Below are 10,772 nucleotides of genomic sequence, written 5' to 3' on the forward strand. Positions count from 1 at the left end.
TCATTGTGGATGATTACTTATCGCCCACAGTTTCACAGTTCCTATGTACCGTGAGGCCAGTTAATTGGGAAGCGGGCCATTTTGGAGCCACGACCCTTGGCATTCCCTAGTCTCACTCAAACATGAGGTCACTTTTGGCCCTTGTTCATTATTCCATTAATTGACCTCAGTAGTTCAGTGCCTCAAAAGCTCTAAAACACACAGTGTAATGTGTCTGCAAAGGAAGTCAGCTCAGTGTCTGAACATCCAGGATAAAGCCCATTTCTCATACTGTAATCTCTCTCATGACACACTGAGAACAACTCATTCTCTCCCTCTCTGTGTCTTTCTCTCCTTTCTTTGTGCTCAGCCTGTAAGGAGTCATCTGTGGACTTGATACTTAAGGGGAAATGCTTGTTCATGGGAGGTTTATCTATATGGGATGGGACGCTCTTCATCTGTCTCTGCCGAACGGGGGGAGTGAAGTGGCGATAAAGGGAAGTGAAACTTGGCTATGCTGCAGTTTTTTTTCCTCTTCAGTTTTGTATATCTGAACAACTGTTGTAGCCAACTGTGGTGGAGAATGGGACTAACATTTTTTTAAAAAGTTTATGTTCATCAAAAACTTCAATGAATGTTTTTCTAACAAGCACCAAACTGAAAATATTAATACCCAATGGTGTAAAAAAAAAATGATTTGTGTAACCTTGTCAGAAAATACAGCATATTTTATAACTGTTTTTTTTGTGTAAAATATTTATGCAGATTTGTAACTTATTTTTATACCATGAAAATGCTGTTGTGACTTTTGTGAAGGTTTTAAATCAAACCGTATTTACTGTGATAATCTATGTTAACTGTCACTTGTAGGAGAAATTTCTAGTTGTTATTGCATTGTACATGACAAAAGTCTTAACAGATTATCCTATTTATACTTACTGATTGCAGTACTTTTAATTGTGTGTATGACAATGAAGTGTGAGGTTGTACCAGTCACGACTTTAAATATTTACCAAGTTTGTAGGTAATACAGTTCAGAAATAACGTTTCATCAAACCCTCAAAGTGCAAAGGCCCAGAGACACCAAAACAATATAAAAAAAATGGCAGCGAAGGCTGACTGTTGTGTTGCCTTGTGTCACCAATGTCTCGTCCAAAAAGTTGCACTTGACCAAACGGCAAAGACTGCCTGCATGAGAGGAAATAACTCTCCATAGCAGCAGGTGGTGGTAATCTGTATTATTCAGAGGGAAACCGGAAAACCAATGGGACAGATTTAAGATGCCAGTTAACCTTTAAGCACATTCACAACGCAACCTGATGTTGAAAGAACAACAATTGATGTTAAATGTGCGCTAGCGCTCAGTAAGACAAACAATTGCAAATCGTCTGCTAAAGCACTCACTCGTTAAAAAAAAATAAGTTTGTTTCAGTCTCATGCCCTCTTGACTTTAGTTGTTTGTTTACTTTCTTCATTTGCATTTCTCTTCTTGTGCACTGAGCTGAACAGTGCTATTTCTGTCATTGAGTACTACGCTGGCTTCGCCAGCAGGTCACCATGCTGTAATGGCTAAAAAACAGGCCATGACGACCATGGTTATATTATGAGACCTGGATACAGCATTGGAGGTGGGGCCCCGTTCATTCTCACGAAAGGCACTACTTCCACATCATTGGGCCCATGGAGCAAGCGCATTAGAAACTGGCTAGTTTGGGTTTAGCGCGCCACTAACTGACTGGGGAAAAAATTATTTAATCTTGCAGCTCTTCCAGACTTTCCAAATGTTATTAGACTGAATGGATTAAATCCTGGTAGTGAAATGAGTCACTTTGCGGGGTGTGATGCTCAAAACATGTATCCACTGATTTACAGACATCTCTTTTGCCATGTAAGTCGTTTAGAAAAGTCTTTTTGGGCCTATTGGCATGATGTGACAGACTCGGGAATTGTAATTCCACTGTTTGGCCTCTACAAAAATTAGCCTCAAAGCTAGGTGCACTAACTTGGGGCCTGTGCCGGATCTGCGGCAAAAACTATGGCAACAGATGCTCACTTATGACCCAGACATTGACCTTCGGCTTGATGTGTCAGGTCCCCAAATCAAAATGTACCCCCACCATCTCTTCCTCAAATATCGTGAACTGTGTGTATCATCATGATAAATTTACATTACATTTAAGCACTTAAAAGTTATTGTTTAAAAAGGTGTTTTCTACTGTATGTTATCCCTGTTGGAAATGGAATACTCTGTAATAAAATGGGGGGAAACGACAGACGATGATCGCAAGTTGTTGTACGGATGAGGATGCAAGGTGTTTGAGTGGCAGAAAGGAGCAATGCCTCTACTGTGGTATGAATATGAGTTCCTTATGTGTGCGTTGGAAGGGTTGGCTGGGTTGTTTGGCGTCCATTAGCAGAACAGCTTTGGGAGCATGCTGTGGAGGAGCTAATGACTGGGCCAGCAGGGCAGAACCCCTGCTAGCCTCAGCTGTTAGTGAACTTGCCTGCGGAGAAAACCGAGTTCAGGGAGAGGTCCTCTACAATATGGCTGTCCTGCTCTTCAGTATCTCATGCACTTACACGCTTACACATACAAAATTCATGGGGAGTTAGGACTCCAGCATATGATATAATGAGGCCTTCAGGTTTTGTTCCATTCTTTTTGGGGAAAAGCACTGAAAGTTTTTTGGCACCCTGTTGTTTTCTTGTGCTTTGCTTTTTGTCTGTCTCATACCTGCAGTGGTCGGTGGCAGCTCTTGGAACTGTTTTGTGGCAAAAACTACCTAAAGATACTACCTAAAGCCAGGGATCTTGGATTAAGTTGAACAACATCAACAACAATAAACTACAAAAAAAATGCTCTGCTAAACTTTATTTTCATTTTGCTGCCATTCCGACCGGAACTCATTTCTGGCATCTCATGCTGCTCCACCAGGCATCCTTTAGCATCTGTATGTGACACACAGCTGTCTTTAGGGTGAAAGACTCTGTGAAACATGGTTAACGTTGTCAGATGTTAGGCAACAACATTTCTTGAACAGGTTTAGAAAAAACATGTTTTGGGTTAAAATAGGTACGTAACGTGACCTTAATGTATGGCTTGTGTGACGTAATACTTCTAACGAACTAAAGTTAGAACTGAAGAAGCGTCTCGGATTAGAGATGAAACATCTTCAAGTACTCAAGCACGTCCAGTTGCCTACTATAGAGCACGTAGAACCTGACTTGTGGTTTGTCACGGAACACGAACAGTGGTCTCCTGAGTTGAAGTCCGTGTTTGTTTGACCCATCCACCAACCCGATGCAGAGTTTCCGCTCTTGGCACTATGTCACATGGTCTCAGCCTCAAATATTTTCAAGGATGGGTTTAAATTGCAGTTTGTTGAAAGCCTGAAACGTCTGAAAGGGTGTCTTTAACATCCATATCACAAGCTGAGATGGTCGTATTTGACCAGTGGGGAATGAAAACGAGCTGGTGATTCTGATGTTTGCCAAACCTCCTGTCTCCCTTCTTTTTTTGTTTTTGCATCTGACAAAAGTCGAACCAGCCATCATATCTTACAGTGTCTTTTGGATGCTGTTATCACTAAAACTGCTATATTGCAAACTGTAAAGGATAATGAAGTCAGTGAAAGAGTATAACCAAAGTGTGAGTCATAGTACTGTGTAAATTTTTAAAACCTTTTTACATATTGCCATATTTTTAAACTTGTTATTCTAAGTTGCGTGGGTCATTGCAAGTGTGTTAAGGTAACTATATCAGAAACATATTTCTATGACAGATTGACTCATATGCACATAAAAGGAGCATTGAGATGACTTACTTGTAAATAATGCAATTATTTTTACACTGCAACCCATTTAGCATTTCAACTTCATGATGCTGATGTTAGGTTATTAATGTGTTAGTTTGGAGGTGGAACCACATTAAAATGGACTGCAAAGCCCCCAAAAATACATCAGAAACTATTGAAATCAAAACTTATACCAAATCCTATTTATCCCTGTTTAACTCCTGAAAATGTGTGTTTTTTTAATACCCACTTTTTGCTTGCAGTTTCATAAGTTGAGTGTCGGACTTATCGCAGGATCACAGATTCAAAGCTATCGTTGAGCAGGAAGTTCTCAATGATAAGAATGTACTGTGAGGTTAGTGTGCGCACATTATTTACAATATTTCAGTTGCTCATGAGTTATAGTGCGAGACAGTTGAATAGACCTATCAGTTTCTTATATCAGTGAGTAAATAACATTCCCACAGTTCTGTCGACAACACTCGATTAACTAACAGCAGACCATTTGGCTGTGACAAAGTTGGAGTCGAGGTTACAAACAGGAAGTAGGCCACATCTGCAGTGCTTTCTCCAATAATGATCAGTATTACTCAGTAGGAAAGCAGGCCCTTTTTGCACGTTTGCAATGTACTTTGCTTGATGTACTCCTGTTTTGATATCCTATTTATGGCTATATGTTCCTTTACATTAGTGGACTGCTCCCCCCTTTCAGGATTATTGAGCATTAACACATTCAGATTTTTGAAGGCTTTTCAACATTCAGTAATCCCTGTTGTTGGATTGAATATGTATGTTTTTTAAATGTCTCCTGTTCTCTTTGGCACATCATGTTTCCAGCATTTCCTCCTGGATGTTTTGAATGAAATAATAGCACGCTGTTTCTAGGACTGTACCCGACTCAGAGTTATGTCAGTCAAATTTTTTGTTTAAATTTGCATTTGACTTTATAAAAAAATGCTGATAAATTGCTCTATTTGATGTTGAAAGTTTCAGTTTTGATTAAAGATTTGCAAAAGGCATTCAACAAAGTTTTGTGTTGTTATATTTCAAATTCTGAAAATTGACAAAGATTTTAATTTTTATTGTAAATGCATATCAGATCCAAATTTTGTTTATTGGTCTTATAACTGAAGCACGGTCACTCCGCAGCAAAATTGGGAGGCCAAAACATCCCCAGAAGTACATTGCACCGCACACCAACAAGAAAAAAACAACAAAAAAAAAATTTGATGACTCGACTCGACTTGAGCAATCTCAGTCAACTGATGGGTCTCTGACTGATAATTCAAATCTACGACTTTTAAGGGGCAGCCCTAGTTGTTACCGAGGTTTGTTTAAATCTTCACAACTGACATCAGTTGGAGTGAACACTATGATTGATAGACTGGCAGGCGGATTTCGAAAGCAGGCAGCGGCTCTGCCTGCAGAGCCTAATCCTGCCTTAACCCCTCTGTGAAGGAAACACTGGGACTCTACCCTGGAGTGACTGTTCACTCAACCCATGAGATGAGTTCCCCTCCTTCAGCTCCTCTTCCTCCAAGTATGATGCCAATCCCTCCGCCTCTATCTCCACTGGAAAATCCCAGATAAACAGTTTTGTTTTGGATTCATCACAGCATGTTCGCAGATGTGAATTTATTGACGTCACTTACTTTAATATTGATCTAAGTTACACCAGTAATGGAAGCTCATTCTGCTCTGTGACATGTGAACCTCGTTAAGCTGGCCCATTAGTCATGTGTGACACTGTGTCTGTAAGTGTTGTCTGTTGGTTCTGTGGTCCAACTGCTCAAACCTGGACGTCTTCCATGGGCTGCAGCTCTTGTTACATTTGGTCCTGAATCACCCATCTGAGTTTCTCATTGTGCACAAAATCTTCCCTTTGCTTTGGCTGCATGCACCGCTGTCTCAGTAAAGAAGGAAGGCATTACATCAAGAACAAAAGCGATGAGCTGCTGCTCCAAATCCTGGACTGGAATTGTTTTTCCTCACTGTTTCAGATATTTCAAAGGAATAACTGCTAGGAAATGAGTTGAAATCAGTCAGGAGTATTATGTTAAAGGCTCGTTAATTATTGTGGCATGTGGAAGGGTATTAATAGTATGAAATGGTGAGTAGTGGTCATTAGACTGGTGACCAAAACTTTATGATTTTTGCCTTTCTACTTGAAAATTTCACTTCATATAAATGTTGTCACAATGCCAGAATTTTAAACGTCATACTTCATACAAGCATGAAAAAATGATACATGATACCTCTTCAGATTCCATGGCTAATTCCGTTCTTTAACGTTCATTGCTGGTGCGTTCAGTAGTTTGTCTGAGTGTGTGTATCTGATAGTCTACAGCTAATCTTGCAAACTAGCGGACCAGTCATCCTAATATTTTGTGTGCTCATTTATGACTTTGTGCTCGCCGACCTCTTGTGGTTGCAGTGATTCACAGTTGTTGAAAGACCTTTGTCACTGATTGTTTCATATTGTCAATGACAGCTAAATCCTCCTCCTTCTTTCTGGAAATTGTCTCAGCTTAAGACAACAAGCCCTTCCGTCTGTTGCAGGCCACATGTTGGCCTCTGCTGTGGCTCAAAAACTGACATCCATAGAAAAGTTTGGTCTCCATTTGACCCGAGGCATCTGTAGATTAATTCCATTCCCAATGTGTTTTAATCCACTAAAGATAGGCACATTACAGGATGAATTAGTCCCTGTTTTTGTTATCTGGGATTTTGTTTATGTCATCATTTTTTCTTGATATTTGTGCTTATACCATGAGTAAGTAAGTAGGCTATGTAGTTAAAGCTCTTATTCCTTTAATTGTTTATTGTCCTCATTTACTACTTTGTTGTACCGTAGCGCACAGACACAGCTGATATCGTTAAGAGACCAGTTGTGAATACCATGGATCAAAGATTTCTGATTGCTCTTTTTAGTCTCATCTGTGCAGCCTTTGGTTGAAAATCTGATTGTAGATGTTTTTTTTTATAGCTTCAGTATTATCGAATATGAAATAAACAGATATCATTTTAAACACATGGTATCGAAAAAGAATTGAAGTATCAATAACTCTGACAAACCCACTTCCTTCTACTATTTCAGATGGTAATTAATCCGCAACATCTAGCTTTGGAGACAGTCATTATAGAAATAACAGAATCAGAAGTCATATTGCATAAACAGGGCAGTTTCACAAAGCATCATTGTGAAAACAGGCCGTATAAGGGATTCTGTCGGGCCCTGGAGCAAATACACACATGGAGCGTGCCTGCAAAAAAAAGGACACGGACATATCAGCTGCTGGAGTATTTGTAAATTGCCTAACTCTTCCTTTGTAGATGTATTTTTAATTGGATTTCCATCATGTTTCTGATTCCTCTGCTACAGCATTAAACACTAATGGTCTTTTTATTGAGTCTTTCTATCTTAGTGTTTTTCCTTGAAGTCTATTTGAGATGCTGAAAGTCTTTTGTTGTGACGTTGCTGTCCATCCATAGCTTCATCTCCTTGTATTATTCATTCTGATGGGTTATTCATTTGTTTAAGCATTGTGCGCAAATATATTTTGACAGCTTTGGACCCTTCCATTAGTGCGGACTGCATGGAGAAACGGTCAATAATCTGTCCTTAAGTGGCCCTGACTGCTGACCCCTCCTGTCAACACAAGGATCTGATCCTGTCTAAACATCTTCCAGCTGGGGAAGCCAGTTAATCCTCCGTGGTGGTCTCTAGCTTGCTAGCCATCAGGTTATAGAGCAGGGGATCCCTTACTTTGTTTAGTTCAGATTTTGTGAGTTTAGGATTTGTTTTTACCTCAATTTGGAGGAATTTTGACCAAATAAAGGTGGGAAACTGTTGCTGCACTGTTAAGTCACAAATGATGCTAAATCTAAACGTATTTATCTAATGACTATAATATGCCATGACTTTAGCATAGGGATAATCCATGCAGGAACTTATTTTCAGTAGGGGTGGATGCCAGAGATGTGTGCATAGCAGCTAACGTGTACTTGTGTCTTAATGTTTGAAATAAACACTTAACATCAAGAGTTTTTTGAGAAGATAGCACTCATTTTTGTGCATTAAGTATGAAGCTGGAGCCAGAAAGCAATTAGCTTAGCAGGGGGGGAAACAGACAACCAAGTTCTCCCAAAAGATTAAAAATACCCACACCAGCACTTCTAAAGCACATTATGGCTCCTAAACCTAATCCATAGACAAACAGAACTGTAAGAACAGCACTTTACGAAGAGTTTCATGCTTGTTTAAGAAAAAGTTACACCATGTAACTTATTTGAAGCCACAAATTGTTGTTTTTACATCACTGCTTGTACATGGATTAAAGAGATACATTGTGTAAATTTGTTAGCTTTACAGGTGTTAGTAGGTGTTTTTGAGCTTGGATGCTGGGGCTGTTTCACTTTACCTCTGGTCTTATGCTAAGGTAAGCCAATCACCTCTTGGCTCAAGCTTTAACACAGATAGGGTGTTTAAATCTTCTGATCTAAGGCCCAGTGTCTAGCAAAGTGTTTTTTTCCAGCTGAAAACACCAGGTGCTCCAGGAGTGTTAAGAGCGCTTTGGAGACACTGCATTTTTTTCCAGCTGAGAAACTTTCACTTCATCTGGTTGCGATGATACGGAATATCAGCAGAGGTAACCATCCTGGCACAAGGTAGAGTACCAAAAGGAGTACAGTTGAAAATTAGTCAGATGGCGAACATTGGCACATTTACATAAATGTTGATTAATGTGTGTTGTCCTTATGAATAAAATAAATGAAATGAAAAAAACACCCAATCTGCAGCGCTAAGCACAAAATCCATGTCCAACACCTCATCGATGTTGATACATGGCGCACAGACTGCAAAGTGTTAAAAAATTCAATAAATAAATACTACACTGCCTCAGAAAAAAAATTGCTTTGATGGACACAGCACCTAACTCTCGGCAAAGACATAAATAAGCCTGTTTCCCAACATCTTAAAGTGTTCCTTTAAAGCTGGAATGTGGAGCTTTTGTCTCCTCCCTCTGGTAGTGAGTGTTCTTACACAAACACTGCAAATTTGCGCTTATTATGTATGTGCACAGGTGAACCCTTGGACCAGTCTCTTAAGTTCTTCCCATGGAAATATTTTGACTCTAATCCTTTATCTGAATGCAGAGTTTCTATTGTATTTGGTGCAAAGACTCCAGAAACTGTTCTTGGACATTTGTTAGGATTTTTCTCTTTTAGCTCTGGCTGATTGATGAAAATGCATCATTTTTGTTGCGCCAGCATGATAAGTCACCGTAGACACCAGACACAACTAAACTGCGAAAAACCTTCCCTGGGGCATTAGGCTCAATGTGAACCTGTTTGGTAAGGGCTTGAATGTAATGGAAGTTAATTTAAATATATGCTGAAGTCTTGCACTCCAGTTCTACCACGTGATGCCTGTCGGTATCCTCGTATAGACTGTCCCACAGAGGCACATGGCTCTCTCAGTACAACCAGTCCAATAGACTCAGTTGACATCATGCAAATATCACAGCATGGCTCTGTAAAGGGGGAAAGTCAGTGTGTAGAGGTTATGTAAGTTATCATTACAGTTGAACTGCAAGCAAAGGGAAGGCCTGCATTAATGAATTAATATCAAGCTCTGTCTTTGTGCTCGCCGAAAACTCATTCACTGCAGTTTCAACATTACGACTCTGCAACAGTGTCGAATGGCCCTTTGGCCATTTACCCAGCATCACGCTCCCTCTCCACTCTCCCATCAGGCCGTGCAGCTTTACAATAGTACCAGCTTTTATTTATAGATGATAGTATTTCATCAGTTTCTCAGTGTGTCATCAGCACTGCAGGAAAAACGGCAACGGAGTGCAGGAAACACACTGTATATGATTGGGGCATTATCTGTTTCCTATTTCAGCTTGAAATAATGTTCTATGTTTGGATTTGTTGTAAAACATTGTTTGTATATCAAACAGCATCTCTTTCTTCATGTTTATTTTGTGGTTCTGGTGGGAATAAGGGAGGATCTGATGGGATTAGATTCTGCAGAGAGATAAAACTGTACGACCTCCAGCTGGTGATCATCACACGACAAATAATCACCAACATAAACATGAACCAATTATGTTCTGCTTCTACACCAGCATTAATTTATGTTTCTGACCTCTGCTTATGATTTATGTTTCTGCTCTTTGTTCATTTGCATGTATTTATCTGTAAATCACAGTTTTTCAGTTATGTGCTGCATGCAGTGATGTGAGAATTAATTGACATCCTCCAGATTTATTTCAGTTTACAGCGGAGGATACACAGTTAAGTGAAAGAATTAGAGTGTAGGCTGATGTTAGGAGCCTTTTGTGCTACGTTCCTGAGTCAGTATCGGCATATTTGATTCCATGCTTCATCTCTGACGCTGCATCTTAATCACGACAGGTCAACGTGCTGATTCATGAGGGTCGAGGGAAGCGGATGGGGTGGTGGTGATTGGAGCATGCTGTGTGCTGATGACAGATGCAGAAATAAATGATTTGGGCTCTTTTCTATGTTCTGAACTTAGGCCCCTCGGGAGCACCAATTAGTGAAGGCACATTAGCCATGCCTAGCTTCAGCTCCCCTTCTACCTCATGTGAAATAGAATAAGTCTCAATCCTTTAGATATTGTGCCATCACATATTTCCCATGCATGTATCTGGAGGATGAATGTGTGTGTGACTGAGTTCGCCATATGGGAATAATGTCACGCTTCTTGTCTGCCTTTTAACCAATTCCCTCCTGTCAGATTGCTTGGGATCATCCTCCGATAGAATGTAAACTACTTTCTCTATGACGAAGAGGACACGTGAGAGAAAAAGATGGTGCAACACTGTACTCTTGTGCAAGATAACGTCAAAATAAATTACTCACAGGATGTCAATTTTTACACTAATCATTGCCAGAGCAGTATAGCTCACACTCATAAGCATTATCGTCACATCATTGGCATCTCCCCCATCGTCACGATACAGGTAG

General features: G+C 40.0%; 1 protein-coding gene across 2 annotated transcripts in view; it reads left to right on the forward strand.

The window, feature by feature from the left end:
• The window catches only part of LOC121949926 (zinc finger protein AEBP2-like), a 34,911-nt gene extending 27,285 nt beyond the window's left edge, over positions 1-7,626 (forward strand). The window contains exon 9 of one of the 2 annotated variants that reach the window (XM_042495791.1): positions 7,341-7,626. In XM_042495791.1, coding sequence (XP_042351725.1) covers positions 7,341-7,359 — 19 coding nt within the window. In that variant the 3' untranslated portion in view covers positions 7,360-7,626. Of the gene's footprint in view, positions 1-349; positions 2,253-7,340 lie in introns of those variants that run through there. The other variant, XM_042495792.1, reaches the window with a different exon arrangement.
• The last annotated feature ends 3,146 nt before the right edge of the window (positions 7,627-10,772 follow it).

The sequence above is a fragment of the Plectropomus leopardus genome, chromosome 11, assembly GCF_008729295.1.
Source record: "Plectropomus leopardus isolate mb chromosome 11, YSFRI_Pleo_2.0, whole genome shotgun sequence".
In the NCBI taxonomy this organism is placed as follows: Eukaryota; Metazoa; Chordata; class Actinopteri; order Perciformes; family Serranidae; genus Plectropomus; species Plectropomus leopardus.